Source organism: Plectropomus leopardus, chromosome 11 (assembly GCF_026936395.1).
Source record: "Plectropomus leopardus strain MGB_pleo_1.0 chromosome 11, ASM2693639v1, whole genome shotgun sequence".
Taxonomy (NCBI): Eukaryota; Metazoa; Chordata; class Actinopteri; order Perciformes; family Serranidae; genus Plectropomus; species Plectropomus leopardus.
This window is the reverse complement of record NC_142186.1, coordinates 22357665-22378005: the sequence shown is the minus strand read 5'-3', so window position 1 is coordinate 22378005 and position 20341 is coordinate 22357665. Positions and strand designations below refer to the sequence as shown.

The 20341-nt window shown below is 38.6% G+C and overlaps 1 protein-coding gene across 1 annotated transcript in view; it reads left to right on the top strand.

Moving 5' to 3' along the window:
• Positions 1–3039: 3039 nt before the first annotated feature.
• LOC121945163 (glycoprotein endo-alpha-1,2-mannosidase-like protein) overlaps positions 3040–20341 on the top strand; it is a 49598-nt gene continuing 32296 nt past the window's right edge. Inside the window, exons 1-2 of the mRNA XM_042489195.2 lie at positions 3040–4209; positions 7186–7295. Coding sequence (XP_042345129.2) covers positions 3699–4209; positions 7186–7295 — 621 coding nt within the window. The 5' untranslated portion in view covers positions 3040–3698. The remainder of the gene's footprint in view (positions 4210–7185; positions 7296–20341) is intronic.

Genomic DNA, 20341 nt, shown 5'->3' with positions numbered 1-20341 from the left:
GTGAGAGCGAGAGATTGATAAGCTACTTTTATTTGTGGAGAAATATGTATTCATTTATTATTATTATTATTATTATTATTATTATTATTATTATTATTATTATTATTATTATTGTTGTTGTTGTTGTTGATGTTATTAGTATTAGTATTAGTATTAGTATTAGTATTAGTATTAGTATTATTATAATTATATGGGTTCCGCCTCAGCGTATATAATGCCTAATGGATGTTTCAGAGGTGACCTGTCGATTTCATCACAACTACCACAACGACCCCTTGTGGACCCGCAAAACACGCACGTTTATGACCCTGGACATTACGTAATGTAACACGTTAAATATCCCAAATGATAACGGCAAGAATCAGAGAAAGCTATGCCTAACATTAAAATGATAAGCTGGTGTTTTCAACAAGAAAAAAGAAAAGTATTGGAATATATAACTGACCAGAGAGGGGTTATATTATAATGAAAGGCAGAACTTTCATTCTCAGATTTCGTGTAACATCTACAGACCGACGAGATGAAAATTTAAACCAATATAGACACCATTGAAGTTTCTCATCCGAATACAACGCATTTAATATATTTTAATAATATAACCAGCTGTTAATTTGGTTTGTTTTCTTGTTAGATTCATACATCGTCCTGTTTGGGATATTTGTTTGTTTTGAATTGCTTTTGAAACGTAGGTGCCATTATGTGATGTTGAAATGTAGAATGACAAGTAGTTGTTCTGTGGTATTTTTCAATCTGCCAAAATCATCTATGCTCCCTTATTTAGTTTATCATGTTTTAAGTTTAAGTATCCCCCTGTTTTACTAGGCTACTGCTTGACGTTTAAAAAATAATTTATTATTATATGCGATAACCCACAGTAAGTCTGAAATTTTAGTTATTTAAAAATAGAAGGACGACACAAGAAAGAAATGACCAGGTTTGATAAAATAATAAAATAATAGTCTTGGGACGGTCTCTCTTTAAAACGCATTCCACTGCAGACATCTACATATTTCTGAGTACATGCCCCACAATGTAATTTGTAATGCCTTTTATTAGATTATTCAATCTAAGTGATGCATTCTAAATATTTTTGGATTACTTCAAAATCGTCGTGCAGTGGGTTTGATGTTTTCTTTAAAATCTCCAAAGCACACTATGTGCCATAGACAAGGAAGTGTATTTGTAGATCTTGCAAGGATCATAATATACGAGTTTTTTGGGGGTTTTTTTAAAGAAAGAAAGAAAGAAAGAAAAAAGGCTCTGGAAAAGTATAGTCCCTAACCACTTAAAATATAGGCGAGGACGCTCTGTCTTTCTACATAGGCGTTTGTACCTTTTAAACGGAAAAGTCACATTTTATATTGTGATATTTATATCTGGAAAATGATATGACAGCTAGTCGATTGTTATCGGTGATAGTCATTTACCTGAAACTTCTTGGTCATCACCAACTGTGACCGTTTTTAGGCTTTTGCAATGCAATGAACAGATGTCGTGCAGATTACTCATTAAACTTCATGAATCAGTCATTCCTCCTCCACTACCGAGCTTTCAAAGGAGCGACGAGAATTAATAGAAAGTCCAGCCCAAAACAGCACTGCTGCGTCGCTCGCGGGAAATTTCAGTATTGAAACCGTTACTCACTCGCATTACATTCAGTAAATAGCAAAACAAATAGCCTAAAGTAATCCCTTCAAGTATACTACTATATTTTAAAAGACAATAGGCCTAACTGTATTCAACTCAAACAGTAACAGAATACAGTTCCACATATTTTGTAGCCTATTTATTGCCCTGAAACACGGAATCTGAGCAAAAATATGCGCAAAATGTTGCCTTTTAAAAACTAACAACAATAGACATTTTATCTTCTCCAGCTCAGTTCGCCCTAATATTGTAGTTCCAGAATTGCACGCAATAAAAGTTGGATATGTACGACATGTTTACATAATTAAATAATGGGTTATGGGTTATCAAGCGTCCTTAAACAGCAATCCGCTCGACAATAAAGCCAATTTCAATTATTTTAGATTTAGTTGTCAAACCACACATAACTTAAAACACCGGCTGCATGAGGATATATCAGTTTATACCCAAACAAACTGCCCAATAGACGAGGAAAGCAATCTAATTAACTGTCAGCAAGTCAGAGCAGGGGTCAGTGCCTCCCAGTGCCTCAGACTGTCTTGGCCAGAAGCCAAGATGTCCCTGTTGGACCCAAGCCAAGGTGCAACAAGCTGATAGACTGCAACGGCCCCTTCCGAATTATACAGGATAGCTGTTTTTATTTTATTTTTTTATTTGGACCAACTTTCCTTTATGTGAATAAAGGCAACTCACAGGATGCCCTTTTTGCGACAGTGCTCTTCAGTGGGCTAAATTTTTGAAACTAGCTCATTTTGTACTAGGTGGGAAGTAATGAATAACATTAAAAGGACGTTTTGCTTTCGAAAATAAATAGGTCCCACGTCATAAATCAAAGAAGCTCACTGAGTTGGCATTTCTACCACAGTAGTAGCAGTAATAATAGTAAATGAGGAGTAACTGCGTTTTGGCCTGTTGGTTTGACAACAGAATTTGTCAAATTTAAGATGTCACTTTGGTTTTAAATTTTGAGTATTTTTTTTCCAAAATTTTTAATTAATTAATTGTGAAAATAATCAGCAGATCAGTTGACTGAAAATAATTGTTTGTTGCAGCCTAATGATAATAATAATAATAATCAAAATAATAAGAACACAATTAGCGACACCTACTTTGCAATTTCCCTGCTTTCTCTGCATATTAAGCTGCATATTATAACATTAGACATCATAATTCTCGGCAGTACCTGAACGCAGCATGGCGAAGTTCCCTTGTGTTCTATAAATTGACCGCTAGATGTCAGTATAACTCTGAATTCACCGTGCAGTCAGTTTGAACTTTTAAAACAATATTATGACAAATGCTCTTGTCTCCAGTTGAAGATATTAGGCCCGTTTACTCCATAAAGAGCCACGGTGACATTAATGACAAGACTTTGACCTAACTCTGTTGCTGATCTGCGGGCAGCATTCATAAGGTTATTTTCCCCCCCATGCCATATGTTTCTGTCTGCAAGCTGCGCAAACGTGCAAAACAGAGATCAGAAGAGTCCCGCCTCTTTGATACCCAAAACGGTCTGTGTAAAGGAGAAACCAACCAACCACCCACGGAGGCTGGAAAATCCCTCCGGACACCATCACCGGAGAGCATCACTCTGCATCTCGACGCCGGTCGTCTGTCTGTGTCGGGTGTCAGGTGGATGGATCAGCTTCCGGGCGGCACTCGGCAGCCAGCTGGAGGAGTGACAGTTTGGATATCAGTGTGTGATACGTCTTGATGGAGACAACATCGGGAACATCCGCTCGGTTACAGCTGCAAGGGTTTGTAGACTCGATGATACAGCAGCTCAGCAGAAGGAAAAACATAAAGCTGCAGGAGAAAAGTTAAAAATCTAACAAGCAACTGCGTCAAGTAGTCTGCAGCGACCGGACTGCAATCATGTAGTCACTTTTTAGTAATGAAATCAGAGCAGAAAGATATGCCGTTTGCAGATGTCACGCAGGACACTTTGAAGAGGAGCTCGTAGGCTGAGAGGTGAACTCTCGGTGCAGAAACAGGACAGAGAGAAGCTCGTTTGTCCACGCCGTTTTCAGCCTCTGCCACTCAAGACAAACATGGCAAGACTACGGAGGAAAGCTTGTATAGCTCTGTTTCTTTTTACGCTATTCATCTTTGGGACCATGATGGGACTGAGGACCCTGAAGCCCAGTGACGGTTTCTCGGATTTGGCTCCGGGCTTGGAGCTCCTGCCGGTGATAGCAGGGAAGATGGACCGGCGCTCCGTGTCCCGTGTCGCCACTGCGTCCCCGGGTCAAGCCCAGCCGGCTGGCAGCAACGCCAAAGCAGTTTGGTCCAACTCCGGCCCAGAAGGGACCATATTCTATGATGTTCACATCTTTTACTACACCTGGTACGGCAACCCACATATGGATGGCAAATACATCCACTGGGACCACATCCTGGTGCCACACTGGGACCCCAAAATTGCATCCAGCTACCCGAGAGGGAGACACATGCCGCCTGAAGATATCGGCTCCAGTTTCTATCCCGAACTCAGTCCGTACAGCTCGAGGGATCCGGACGTGTTGGAGTCCCACATGGAGCAGATCGGGGCATCTGCTGCAGGTACAGTTCAGAGATGCAACCAGTTTCTTGGAGAGAGAGAAAAGAGCTGAGTGTTGTTTCTCGTGCTCAGCAGCTGCATAGAAATCTGGGATCCATAAAGCTGCTTGAGGGGCACAAAATATTTTCAGCACCACACGTCCAGTGGACAGCTCCCTACGCGCTCAGCTTAAAGTCCCCAAATATCTGCCGCCATGCTTCCTCCTGCTGCACAGAGACACTTAATGACTTTAAAAGCTTCAGTAATCAAGACATAAACTTCTCAGGTCTTAATTATAAATAGACCACCTCCCTGACTGTCACACTTACTCAGGAGGTGTGGTTTAATTTAGTATTCTTTATCAATACAGCATGTATGAATAACATCAGGGTATTAATAAGTGTATGTTTAAAAATAATATGGCGAAAACCATATCAGTGGTATATTTGATACAGTGAACTGTAGGACTTTTAAAAAAAATTTTTTTGAACCAGATTAACTTTTTACAGGTATAACTTCATCACAATTAGGTAAAACAATAATACAGTATGGTCCTATCATTAGAATACTTTCCCACTAAGAGAAAAGACGTTAATATCTTTGCAACTTTATGTGAAGGTCCAGTGTGTAGAATTAAGGGGGACATATTGGCAGAAATAGGTAGTAATCACCTAAAAATAAAAATCGTTGTGTTTTTGTTAGTTTAGATTGAGCCATTTATCTCTCCATAGGTTGGGGGTCCTCTTCTATGGAGTCCGCCATGTTGCACCATCATATTTCTACAGTAGCCCTGAACTGAAAAACCAAACATTCTCTCTAGATAGGGCCCTTTCCTCCACACTTTTCCTATCAGTAGGTAGTCTCATTGAGATCCAGATCTCTCTTTCATGAGGGGCCACCTGAGAAAACATTAACAGTAAGACAACCATAACCAGCATTCTAGAAAAACCACACTAAAGCCAGACAACCATCAATCAACCAACACATCAATTTAGTAAAAACAATGCCAAGATGTGCAGAACACATCTGATAACACAGCTTTAAATGCTAGAGGAATGAAACAATGTGATTTTCAAATGTGTGAAATTATCAAATGTGAATTTGGTTGTGTACTGTAGTTAGAAGGCTTGTATAAAAAAAGCCAGCTCATATGTCCCTTATGTCTATTCTTAGAACTTCAGGCTTAGATCAGTTTTTTAAATGTCTCATTAAACATTAATGGGTATTTTGTTGGCCTTTTCAAAAACTTGTATGGCTTCCCTAAAAGACAGCAAAGTCCTGTCGCCTGGTGTCAAGTAACAGCCTGGTCTGTCCATCCGTCAGCAGACTTCACATGATAGGCCCTGATGTTGCTGTCCTGCGGCCCAGTAGGTTATTGTACACCATCCAGACTGATGACCAGGCCGTCCATCCCTTTGAAACCTCACTGCCTTGACAGATGGATCATGGGAGTGCTGGCTCGTGGTGCTTATTTAAAATAATCTATTTAATTAGACACCATAATGAGCCAAACACTAAATAGTTCCATTTGGCTTGATGACTAATTCCCTGCCACTTCATTAGTGGCCCATAAATAAAATGAATAGCAGCGGCCATATTCCTAATACACACAGACATAGTTGGGTATTGTAATCTAATAGTCCCCACAGCTTCACAGCAAGCGGATGTGAGTTTAATGAATTAGCTCTTAGTGCATATCCAATGTGCCAGATTGTCTCTGGTGCCAAGTGCCGTTGTGGCTGATATGGAGCTACAGTATTTCTCAGCCGATGTCAGAGCATGAGGAGGCATTTCTCTACTGGAATTTATGAGCTGTCACACACTCGAGCTGCACAGAGAGATTGCCACTAAAACAAGACATAATAAATAGTTCAAAGATGACAAGTGCATATTTATCAATTAGGTGAGGGATATGGTGATGGGCAGGTATGCATTCAGATAAAGAGTCAGCTGACCTCGACACAGCAGTGGATGGATTACTGTGCAGGGCTACCAAGCAGAGACCCAGGGGCACAGTGCTTCAAGGGGTCTGGGCTAGAGCCTCTAATACAAGCATGTCAAACTGGTCCACAGGGGGGCCGGTGTGGCTGCAGGTTTTTGTGCCAACCAACCAAGAGCACACAGTTTGACCAATCAACTGTCTGAAGACGGAGATCAGTTGATTAAATGAGTCAAGTCTGGTGTGCTGCTACTTGGTTGGAAACAAAACCTGCAGCCACACCGGCCCCCCTGTGGACCAGTTTGACATGCCTGCTCTAATAGAAGGGAAATCAGCATTTTAGTGGAAGACAAACATCAGGCGTGTATGACCACAAATGGACTCAAAATGACCACAAAGGGATGCAAAATGACAAGAAAGGACTATAACGTGGGGTCAGGAACACGTAACATATCTGCAACCATGTATGAATTACTTAAGTGTCAGGTGCTCTGTGGCCTTGCCTGCAAAATGTCACTCAAATTAAGAGACAAAATGACAACGACATAAAGAGATAAAACCAACACAAAGTCTAAGTTTTGCTTTTTGGAGTGATGGTCTGACCTATTGCATATCTGCCACCAAGGACCCGTTTGATTATCCGTCCATGAATAGCACCTGGCCACAATCCTTACCAGCATCTGTCTGAGTCCCATAAAATACGGTAATTACCCTAATGGATTACCAGGGCAGAAATTTCAGTGTGTTCACTAAAAACACAACTGACTGAGTTTGTTCAGTGGTCTCAAATAGGCCTGTAAAACTTTGCGAAGGGCTGCGTGAAAACCTCACTGTAGATTCATGAAAGCAAAAATATTCCAGCTCCTGTTTCTCTCAGCAGGATGGTCAGCATTTCTTACAATCAGCATGAAATCCATCCTTTCAACAATGCCTAAGATAACACCTCTAGAGGTTCATATGCATTTTGGACATTCTCAGCAGTAGATGCTCTCAGAGGTATTAACCTGTGTCTTTGGTCCAGGGCGGATTATCAGACTCATGAGTTTCTGTGTGTCTCCAGGGGTTCTGGTCCTGTCCTGGTATCCTCCCGGTCTGGCTGACGACAACGGGGAACCGTCTGAGGATTTAGTACCATCTGTACTGGATGCTGCATATAGACACAACCTCAAGGTAAAAGCATCAGCACATTTCCTTTATGTGTGTGTGTGGGAGAGAGAGAGAGAGAGACCTCAAACGAAGTGGGAGACGAGTCCAAGGCTTGAAAAAGAGCAATCAAATCTCCCCTGAGTTGTGATATTGAGCTCGATTTTTATGCATACTGCAAGTTGTTGCAGGAAAATGAATGTTAATTTTTTTAATGATTTGTCCATTTTAAATCAGCAGTTGCTGAAAGACTGTTTGGTTTTCAATCAATAATGCTGGCATGGACTTTGAAGTGGGCATGCAAACCTTTTAGTTGTTTCTAATTGAGTTAATTTATCAAGGTAAAACCCACTAAATCTCCTTTAGCATAGAAAAAAATATAAAATCATACAACACAGACCAACACAGAACAAAAATAAAGACACATACTAATATAAGACTAAAAGTTAGATGAAAACTGACAAAATTAAGAAAAGAAATATTTATTTATATCAGATTCATCATATCAATCTCATTTTTCAGACTGTTCCAAGTAGGTGGATCAGAAAACAAGCGTTTTCTTATCAGACAGACAGATACATGTTGTGATCTGAAATGATGATTGCAATACTGAAATACATCTTCAGGGATATTATTCTATATATTATAATTCTGTAATATTCTTGGTGATTAACAGATTAACTGTCAACCATGACATCCTTTGACATCCCTAATGTAAAGAGAAAATAAAAGTAGGCCAAGCACAGAACCTTGAGGCACTCCAATAAATACAGTTGACCAGTTTGACTGTGCCCATTGACATTTGTCTGATTCAGACTCTACAAACTAAATGAAACAGCAGAAAGTCTACATCATACACAAACAGTGTGCTGTATCATAGTATTTAAAAACGATGTACAGAAGTGTTGAGAAAATAATTGATAGCTGAAAAACACTTAGGATTACCAACTGAAAGCATCCGTATTTGAGAACCTGGTAATAACACTCAGCACCAATTAAATGGGTTAATAGTGTAAAACATCCAACCTGTTGAACTCAAATGTCAGTGTCTGAGGAACTGGCCATTATTTGATTTTTGAATCGTTGCCAGAATATGATTGAGGCTGAGACACACTGTGTAAATATGATTGTCTGTCCATTATCTCTCCATCCATTCATCTCACCATGAGCACAGTGACACTGGAGCCAGAAAAGGATTAATGATGCTTTTTATAGTGGTGAGCAGAGAGCTAAACACTGCTCAGGATAGTAATCTCAACGCAGCCATATTGCTGCTGTGAGTTATACACAGAAGCTGCAGCAGTTTGTTTTTGTCACAAGAGAGGTAGGTTGAGAGCTGTTGAACTTGTTCTGCTGCTGTCTGTGCTACTCAGGGATTTGTCTCTGGATGTTTGCAGCTGCAGTGACGTCTCCAGCATTAGAGCAAAAAAACAAAAAAAAAAACAGGTCAAATAGCTGCTTCTGCTGGATCAGTTGTGCAGCGGGGATTGAATGTGCTTGGGAGCACATCAGCAGGGTGAAGAGGTGGGGGGTTGCAAATCCACATGACCAATTTGCCAATTAGGTTGGAAAATGGCACATTGAAGGAAATAACTGCCCTCCATGTTGGTCTCTCTGTGTCCTGTCACTGTATCGAAGGCTTATTAAACTTTAACAGGGAACGCTCGCTTGCAATGCAATACAATTCACGTCAGATGCTTTGCAGATTAACAGAGAGGACGTGTGCAGAAAGATTAGAGATTATGGAACAGTTATCAGTGTTTGAGGTGTTTTTTATCAGATTTCCCCGGTAAAAATGGTCTTAAATAATCATTGAAGAAAGATGCATCCTGTCATTATGTGCATATGAAAAATACTCAGAAGCTTTCTGTATGAATCTAAAATGACACAAGAGATGTAGGCATGTAAGAGTTTTCTTATGTCAAAGCAGGTGCCATTAATAATGCAACAACAGCATTTGTGTGACACACTACATACAACCGACTAGATAAAAGCATATGCATTACTGTAAGGTCAATATGCTTGAGTAGCTTTGATCGATTTAGTTACTAGGATTAGCTGATTATTCAGACAAGTTTCAAGAATAGTTCAGTGAAAACTAATTTTAAAAAAATGTCAAACTACTCCCCAGTCCAGGCCTCTAAAATATGAGGGTTTGCTGCTTCTCTTTGTCATATCATTTTTTTTTTTGTCATTCATTTTTTAAAATTAATTTTAGCATTATCCAAAACATATTGACATTAGCACTGAATACACAAATGTAAATTATATAGAGATAAATGGATCCACAGTCAGACAAAAGAAAGAGCAAAAATCAAATCAAATCAAATGAAATTAGACAAATTAAATGAGAAAACAAAAAAAAAGCAATCATCATCATGATGTCAGGTCATTATCAACTTAATATCTTTGGGGTTTGGAGACATTTTAAGATGTCAGTTAGAAAGTTGTGATGGACAATTTTTACTATTGATTTTTTTTATATACCAATGATTAATTAAAAAATGTTCTCTAAATGACTGATTATCAAGATAAATGTTAGGTGCAGCCCTAGTGATCAGAGTAAATAAAAATCTGGGGCAATAATCTTGGAATTTATTTTATTTTGTTTTATTTTTTGAGTCCCAATTCATAGACTATCATTATTTTTAGCAGACCATTCAATTCACTTCAAAGGTCCAGTGTGCAGGATTCTGGGGATTATATTGGCAGAAATGAAATATAATATTCATAACTATATCTTTGTTAGTGTTAAGTCACCTGAAACGAATCGTGCTTTTGTTACCTTGGAATAAACTGGTTATATTTATACACGGAGCAGGTCCTCTTCAATAGAGTACGTCATGTTTTTACAGTAAACCAGAATGGACAAACCAAAAAGTGGTTAGAAATAAGGCTATTCATGTATTTGCATTGGTCACCGTAGTACCTCTACACATTGGAAAAGTTTGATGTTACCAAATCCAGCCTCATTAAAATAGACCTTCAAGAGCTCATTTATACTCCCTTTATGTACAAAAATATATACGTCCATTTCAAATGTTTTAAACGTCACTGCACTGAGATTCATATCTCGGTAAAAACCTCCTGCCCTTATTCTTCCATGTGTCCTTTTTTATGGCAACATGCAGCCAATAGATGGCACAAGAGGACAGAGTCAAAAGTTTTACACAACAACAAACAAGGCGATGGAGAAGATCGTAGTAATGTACCTTTCAAAGTAGGCAACACTGTAGACGACGATGGTCTGCTTGGCCATTAAATACATCATGGACAAAGAATGCTTTTAAATTTATTAATGATTCGTTCCATCCCATTGTTTTTTTTAATGTCTGTCATTTCCAATGGTCGTATCTCGCTTGAACTTCGCTAAACTGCTCCCGCAATCTCCAGTGGAACTGCTCTGCTTTGTCTATATCAGTAAACTTTTAGAGAACTTAAAAACAAATACGGCCAAAATGAATGCAGAGTATGGACAGAAGGCCCTGTCTGTCTCTGTTTGAGTATCTAGCATTTAGCATAAATAAGCTTTAAGGGAGCTCACCTGTCTTACACTGAAAAACTGTTCTGCTGAAGACAGAAGGTTCCACATGTAATTGTAAGACTACTGAGGTACGTTCCTATTTTAACATATAGGACAAAATATAACCAGACTATAAGGAGACAAATTGTATTTGCAACTCCCTAAACTGATCATCAAGGTTAATTACAAAGCAAAGTCATTGCAAGGATCATCATAACAAAACCATTATGATGCCAGTGTTTGTATCCTGATGGGAAGATAAAGATAATTTATTTTCCAGCAGCGATGTGACACATATTGTTGTCCTCATCCTCCGTGTAAACAACTCGGATGAGAAGCAGTAGGTTTGTCAGGCCAGTCTGTCAGATTTGATATTGCACTTATTTAGTCTGCTGTTTGGCTGCAGGCAAAGAAATAATGTATCTCTGCGAGGGCAAGACAAGTACGCGGGATTATACATGCAACACTGAGCTGATGAGGTTTTACACAAAAGGCTGTCAGAAGAAAAGCTAATAGATTGAACTTACTGCCATGCTTTATTGTCATGACTGACTGAGCAAGCACGACATTTCATAAAAAGTACAGAGGAAGCGTGTGTGGTAAAACAGACCGAGATATGTTTTCTGCAAATCAGCTGCTCATTTTAGAGCCTCACTGAAAACACAAGGAAGTGCTGTCCTATAAAAACACATAGATCACAATCAGACAGCAGAAGAGAGAAAGCCATTGAATACTTTCTTTCTGTATACAGCAGCGTGTTGAGTGCAGCGTTTACAAGCGTCCTCTTCCAGTACTTATTTTTGATGAACTCCTCCCACTCCCTCTGCACAGAAGGACATTTATCTTTGGAGTGCTTCTTCTTGCATAATTTCAGTGAAAATGCTGACAAGGTAAAGAACTTTGGCTCTGATCATTTGGAACTTAAATGCAAATTTTCTAAAGCAACAACCTTAAATAATTTCTTTGCTCTTTTCCACCGAGAGCCAGCCTAAAAGGAGGGAGGAAAGCCTGAGTGAGGAGGACAGATGGTCCCACAGGAGAAGTGGCTACAGCCAAAATTGTATCAGATCAGGATTCAGGAAACACATATCTGCAATCTGCTTTTAGTAGCAAAGTGGCTACCAGCCAATTTGAGAAATGCTCGGGAGAGTTTTGGGCAGCTTTGTTTTTAAAAACATCAAGCCCTTGGAGAGTCTGTATAATTACACAAAAATAACATTAAGTTTCCCAGAAAGTAGTGAAAAAGTACAAGAAAATTACTTTTTACTTATCAATAAATAAAGAGAAAAGTACAGTAAAAAAACTAACAAGGAAATAATTCTTGAACTTAATTTTAAAATGATATATAATTATGATAACTGTGAATATAGTTTTCTGGACATTTTTCCCCATCTTAAAAAAACATTCTAAATTGACTAATTTCTTGCCCTCTTGCCATTTTCCCTCCTTTTATTTAATCATCAGTTCAAACCCAAAAAATATTTAACTAACTGTCTTGTAAGGTCAGGAAAAGCATACAATTCCCACATTCCAGAAGCTGAAACCTGAAAGTGTTTGGCATATTTGCTTGAAAAATTACTAACATATTATTCATTTTCAAAATACTAAATGAATTTACTGTCAAATCAGATTCTTCAAATTTGCATGGATCCCTTAAAAGTGGCTGTGATTCAGTAAATCCAGCGTGATTTGGAGTTGTAGAAGACAGTTGCCCTGCATCACTTCATATTTGAATCAGGAGGAGGTGGGTAAAACTAAAACTTTTGAGCCTAACCACCATAATTGCTAACTGACATCCAAACACACAACTCCTACTATGACATTAGCCTGCTAGCAAATATGACCTCTGAGCTAATGGTCAAGTATTATGCAGGATTAATTAGTTGTCCAAAGCCCCATCTGATTGGATAAAGTTATGTATACACCCCTGCGTTCAGGTTGAGTTGGGTCAAACTTTATGCGTAGAGCACACTAAAAAGAGCAGCCGTTGACTTGTGTTGAATAGGCAAAAAATACCAAAACAAAAGAGTAAGAACAAAAGAAAAAATAAACCTAATAGAGAAGAAAGTGCAGCACAACACAAGATGAAGTCAATTAAGGTGTGACGCTCAAGTCAATAATATGCCAATAAATGGTTGTCACTCCCAGCCTCCTTACAGGCAAGATGGAGGATTTGTTATGAACATTTCTTGGTATATAACAAGAGATAACTGAACAATAGTCAGATCGAATTAGAACTGGGGGGTTAGAACTGGGGTTCTTGGGCATCAGGACCATTTCCTGTATTTATCCGGGTTGGTAATGTAGCGTTGCCAAACTGGGGAAGCTGTTTGCCAGTTTAGATGAGAGACATGCACCTAATTACATATTGGACACGACCGCATGCCCAGTTAGAATGTAGATGAATGGAAACTGAAGCAGAGCTTCTTCAACAAAAACAACCATCTTCTATCAAACTAGCAATCCCACACTGCACAGCTAAAAACACGCTGACCCCTCTTTCAGGTAACGCTGCACAAGCAAGCAATGTACTTTTTATTATATAAGTTAAACAGTGTTTCTGCAGCTCCCACACACAGCTTGTGTAGCCTGTGTTTTGAGCGGTAGAGTTGGAGAGCAGATCACATGGAGCCTCCACAGCGAGCTGAAATAGTCCTTCTGCCCAGGGGAGGGTGGGGGCAGATTGGTGAGGACAGGGTGGGGGGTGATTGGAAGCTGGAGCAGAGGGGAAATGTGCATTATGGGTCCCATGACTCAGTTTGCCTCTCTGAACAATCTGCACCCTGAGGGGCTGTAAAAGTTCTATCCAGTAAGTAGGCCATGTGGCTGCATGTGCACAGGGGAATAACGCCCATGGGTGCCCTATGATGGCATCAGCCACACTTCCCAGATGTAGAGAGTAGCTACACGCAGTCGTTTGCGTCCTTGCATTGTTCTGTGCGTCTGCTGACTTTGACCACAGACCAAAACTGGCACTTTCTTATGAGGAAATGTGCTCAGCTTTGTTGGATTTGATCTAATTGTTACGAGGGTCTGGACCTTTATCTTTGTGTTGGCTCATATCCCTCCCTTAGTGCTTTCTGCATGACATGGCACTAAATTCCACTCTGCTCAGCATGAATCATGCTGGGGCTGTTCCTGGCTCATGCTGTCAATGTTTATGAGGTATTAAAATGCATCGACTCTGTTTCATTTACTTCTAAATTACCACAGAGTAATGGACCAGTGTGTATGGAAAATGAGCTGAGTTTTCTAGTGGCCTGCGTTCTGCTGCAGTGAACAGGAGACCATAAATGCCCGCCCCCCTCTGTGGATTATTAATTGTATGGCTTCATATCCTCTATTACCTGACCATTTTTCAAAATGAATAGAAGTCCAGAGAGTTATGGCTTCACAAACACAGATTCCTGACTATATGATTTACTCATATAGTCAGCATCCTCTTTCCCCCATCTTTCTTCAAATTGATATTTTGCCAGCGAAGTGCATCTTAATCCCTCAAAATGTATGTTTTGCTGCACATAAAAGCACTTAGCATCTCCATTAGTGGCACAAGTGATTCTGTTTTTCTTGCCTCAAGTTGGCAGTTATCTATAGACATTTGCAGTTTAAAACACTTTGCTTGGCTTAAGCCAATTCCAAACGTCACTTTAATCCATTAGTACACTTTTGGTCAAAGTCATACTGACAGTCAGTGTGGCCGACAATCCTTTTTTTCCACAGAAAAAGCACTCTTCACCCTATGCTTGCAATACAGCGTCCCTAGAGTAGACATTTTAAATGACAATGGGCAAACCTTTACAAAATACATAAGACAATGGTAAAATATGGTGAACAAAAATCAAAAACATCCCTTTTCATCATTGTGAAGCTCTTATTCTTGGTAGTAATATATGCACTGTAATCCTGCAGATTTTCGGTCAGTGTTAAAAATGTCAGCCACTCCAGACTGAAATATCTCTGCTATGAGACGGATTCCAGTGACATTTTCATGTTGGAATTAAAGCGGTGGGTGCTTAATGACTTGATCCCCTGACTTTCACTTTAGCAGCACCAGCAGACTTTTGTGGTTTTAAGTGAAATGTCTCTGCAGCTATTGATAGATAAACTTGAAATTTACTACCCCTCCCCTTCAGGATGAATTGTAATTACTCTGCTTATACTGAGTTAAGTGAATCACTTAACATTTGATTTTGGCCACTGTCCAGTCAGAAATTTCATTTTTTTTAATCCGCTGTAGTCCTGTTCAAGCAAATTCTAAATGCAGACTTTAATAAGGTTTAATCAGGGATAACAGGAGTCACACAACATAGGTGATGTCGCACACTTGATCATCTTACATCCATTTAGTTGCTGTTGGCCTCAAACATCTTAAAAAGCCCTTTTCCCTCACATTGTTTCCCTTGGGTGTCCACTTCTGGAGAAGAAAAGTGTTTCACTTTGATCATGCATAATTCAATGTCTCTGAATTCTCTGGCTGCTTCTTAAAATATTCAACTTAAGCACTTTTTGTGTACGTGTCACTTCGGGTCCCTTGTTCCTCTGCTGCTTTTGCTCATCAATTGCAAAAACCCGTTTCTAGCTGAGCCATTAACTGAGTGTTAGAAAAGCCTCCAGAGAGGCAGCACTTAGGGTGAAAAGTATCTCCTACAGTGTGACAGAGAATGAAACAGGGAAAACAGTGTTTTACAGTCACATCCTTTCTGAAAGGATCTGCTGTTGTAAGTCTGTGTTGTACCCTTTTATTTATAGTGTAAAAAAACTGTAAACAAGTATAGTCATCAGTAACATGGTACCAGGGGAGAGAAACCAAATGTCATGCGATACTTAAGGGCAGGGGTTCTCAAAGTTCTGATGATTGAGTGACAATAAGGACGCAACCATATGATTAAGGGCCGCACAGGAGAAGTGCATGGACGATTGTATCTAAGGGCCCACAATAGGCCTATGAGCAACACTTTTATGAACTATTTACTGTACTTTGACTTCATTGGACATAATATATTATAACATTATATATTGGATACTATCCTATAACTTTATTTTCTATTTTATGGTATACTATACACTATTTAATTACATTTTTTCGTTTTTTCATGGCATACTACCCTATGACTGTTTTCAAGCATTTTTCTAACATATACTGCGACTTTTTCTAACAATTTGATGACATAATTATTTTTAGGACATACTACACTAAGAGTTTCCAATGCCAAATTTTATGACATACTATACTATGATTTATTTTTTATTTTTTATTTCTTAACATTTTTCGTGATATTATGTACTATTGCTTTTGATAACATTTTTATATTTTGCTATGACATACTTCTCCCATGTTTCATATCATACTATACTGTGGTTTTTTTAATGAGATTTTTGTAACAAACTATTACTTTTTGGGCATTTTAGATTACTTTATACTATATCTTTTTAATGCCATTTTCATGCTAAACAATACAATGACTGTACACTGACTATTTTTTGAGATTCTGGACGACATTCTGTACTATGACTTCTTTTTCTTGATTTTGGACGACATACTATACTGTGACTTTTTTAGTGCTTTTGGATGACATGCTGTGTGATATTTTTGTAAGATTTTGGAGTACATACTATACTATGCTATACTATACTACTATACTACTTCTTTGTGATTTTGGATGACATGCAATACTATGACTCTTTTTTTTCATGATTTTGGACAGCATACTATAGTATGAGGGTTTTCATGATTTTTTGATGACATAGTGTACTATGACTTTTTTATGATTTTGGACAAAATACTATACTACGAGGTTTTATTTTCATGATTTTTGATGTGCAACATACTATACTATTACTACTTTGATGATTTTTTACGATGTACTGTACTATGCTTTCTTTTATTTACACAGTATTTTGTCCTGTATTACAGGAGAGTGACCTGCTGCAAAGCTACAGTGTTTCTCCAACAATGTTAAGAGCCCTTGCCAGGCCTAAACGTTAGCGAGGTTTGCACAGGACAGCGAAGTACACTGTATTTTTTCTCCTGAAGAGGCAGAAGCAAACTTGCCAACCCTTCTGTTTTCCCCGGGAGACCCATGTTTTTCCCTGCCCTCTCCCGGTGTCCTCCCAGCGTCACATTTCTCCCGATTTAGAGCCCTAGACCAGGCGCGTAATACTGACAGAGGACCAGGGGTCACGTCTGCCCCGATATACAAAGAGGGAAATTTGACGGGAACATCCAACAGCAGCTGGTTGAGTACATACTCAAAATGCATAAAAATAGACTATTGTTTTTGGGGTTTTTTTAGCAAACGCACCTGAAAACAGACACATTTGGATACTAGAGCGACGCTCGTGCCACACATTCCTGTCTGAACCAAAGTAACTGAGCCCAAGTGATTAACTTTACTGTTTTTAACAACTGACAAAAAGTAGACCTAATAAAAACAAACAACACCGCTGGCTAATCACACAACTGATCGATAGATCCATCGGAGCAGACTGAGAGCAGCGCAGTGACAGACCTCTCATCCAGCGGCTCTCATTATCAGGGGCGGATTTAATGATTTGGGGGCCTGGTGCCCCAGCCTAACTGCCTTGCTTTGATTTCACCCAGTGATGGTGGGCTGTTGGCAGCTGTAGAAGAAGTTACGCAGTTTTCTACCCCCCTCAGTGTACCTAATATAGACTAGTGCAGGTGACGCAGGAACACTGAAAGCTCTTACTGATACAGTTGCGCTGCATATCGCTGAAGATATGTTATAAATGAATTCATGTAAATGTGTTTTGTGAAATTACTGCAACCTTCAGTGCAAATTTAAACAACTACACTCCCCTGAGACTACTTAGTGCACTTTTTTGGCAAAAAAGACCAAGGAGTAGATCATAGACTTTAAGAGGAAAAGAACGGGCTTTCAGCCCCTGCTCATCAGCGGGGACTGCGTCGAGAGGGTCTCAGACTTCAGGTTTCTGGGCGTTTACATAGAGGATGAATTCAGCTGGAGCGTCAACACCACTGCTATCATCAAGAAGGCACAGCAGAGACTGCACTTCCTGAGAGTTCTCAGGAATTACCAACTCACACAAACGCTGCTCTTGTCCTTCTATCGTTGCTCCATAGAGAGCATTATGACCTACTGCGTCTGTGTGTGGTTCTCCAGCCGCACAGCTGTAGACAGGAAAGCGCTCCAGAGGGCCCAGAAAATTATCAGCTGCCCTCTCCGCTCCCTGGAAGATTTGTACGATTCGCTCTGTCTCAGGAAAGCGCAGAGCATTCTCAGGGACCCATCTCACCCTGGACGCTCCCTCTTTGAACTGTTGCCCTTGGACAGATGCGTCAGGACATTGAAAGCACGGAGAAACAGGTTAAAGAACACTTTTAATGCCAGAGCCATAACTGCACTAAACAATGCAAAAGCTTCAACACTGATATGGATCGTACAATGCCTGCAGAATGTGTGTGTGTGTGTGTGTGTGTGTGTAATATGTCTCTTGCCTGCTGTTTGAGGATGCTAGTTATTTATTTCATAGTTTTTTAAATTATTTATTTCATAGTTTGTTTGTTTTTTTACTCTTTTGTAGTTTTTTAGATAGTTTTATGACATCTCTTCTTGCACTGTAAGGATTGCATTTCAATTTCGTTGTACTTGTGCAATGACAATAAAGACATATTCTATACTTTAAAGACAAGTTTGCAGCTTGCACTTTTACCCCAAAGGGAAATTCAATTTATTGAATATTTAATTTGTAGTTTGCTTGGTGTAAAGGAAAAAAACCCCAAAAAAACGGAAATCAGGTTACGTGTGACAAAATTCGAGATTTTATTTATTAGGCCATTACGATACAGAAATAGCTACCAGTGTATTACCCCTTTAGAAACATTTATAAAGAAATTTTAAGAGAAATTAAAATACCCTTATAAATACTGTTACAGTCTATTCTTCAAAATTATAGTGTGATTTAAATTTTAGACCATACCATCCAGCCCTACAGCATACTGTACTATGACATTTTGTCACAATTTCTATGATTTTGGACTACATACAATACTATAACTTTTTTCATTATTTTGGGCCACATAGTATATATGGCTTTTTTCATGATTTTGGATGGCATACTATTGAGTTTTTTTCAAGAATTTCAGCAATAAACTATTACCTTTTTTATGAATTTGGACGACATACTATAATATGGCTTTTTTTTTTTTTTACAATTTTGGATGACATAGTACACTATAACTTTTTTCATGATTTTTGACAACATAGTATACAATTACTTTTTTTCATGAATTTCAACAACATATGATACTCTGACTTTTTGTGACTTTCAACAACATAATATACTGTGACTTGTTTTTATGATTTTAAACAACATCTCGTATTGTAAATTAAATCGTGGACGATACACTATACTATGACCTTCTTTTCAATAATTTTGCACAACATACTTAAGTATTACCTTTTTTTAAAATTATGGACGATAAGCTGTACTTTATCATTTTTTCATGATTTTGGATGACATTCTATACTTTGCTTTTTTTGTGATTTTGGATGACATAGTATACTACGGATTTTTTCTCCCGTAATTTTGGACAATAAACTATAGTGTAATTTTCTTCATGATTATGGATGACATACTTTAGTCTGACTTTTTTTAATTATTTTGTACGGCATATTTTAGTCTGACTTTTTTCACAATGATTTTGTAGGACACGCTATACTATGACTTTATGTCTTTCAAAATCATGAAAAAAGTCATACCATAGTATGTCATCCAAAATCATGAAAAAAAGTCATACTATAACATGATCAAAAATCATGAAAAAACGTCAGGGCAGTATGCAGTTGGCTCCACATGGTCCAGGATCTGGAGACACAGCATAGACAGTATACACACCCACAGGACCCGAGTCTCTACACCCACGTGATTTAACTCCAGCTGTCACAACATACTATATTTTGAGGGTTTTTTTGACGTTATACTATGACATGTCTCAACATGCTATACTATGGGGTTTTCAACAGTTTTATCGATATGTCATATTTTGACATAATTGGACATCATATATTAAGACATTTTCGCCGTTTTTTGACATGCTATATATGACGTGTCTCAACATGCTATATGTCATATTTTGACATTTTTCGACATACTATACTATGGCATTTTTGGTCATTGTTTCAACATGCTATTTTATGGTGTTTTGTGTCGTTTTTGTGGGTTTTAATGCTATGACATGTCTTGGCACACTAGATTATACTGTTTTGAGGCGTTTCAAGCTTTTTTTGGGACATGTCAAATGCTGACATTTTTGCCATACTATAGCCTTGCTTTTTTAGGTCATTTTTTGACATACATTTTTATGGTGCTTTTGGCCATTTTTGTAACATACAATGCTATGGCATGTCTTGGCACACTAATTTATGCTATTTCGCGGTGTTTTCAGCTGATTTTGGTACGTGTCATATTTTGACATTTTCGCCTTGCCTTTTCGGTCATTTTTTCAACATGCTATTTTATGGTGTTTTGGGCCGTTTTTGCACGTTTTAATGCTATAGCATTT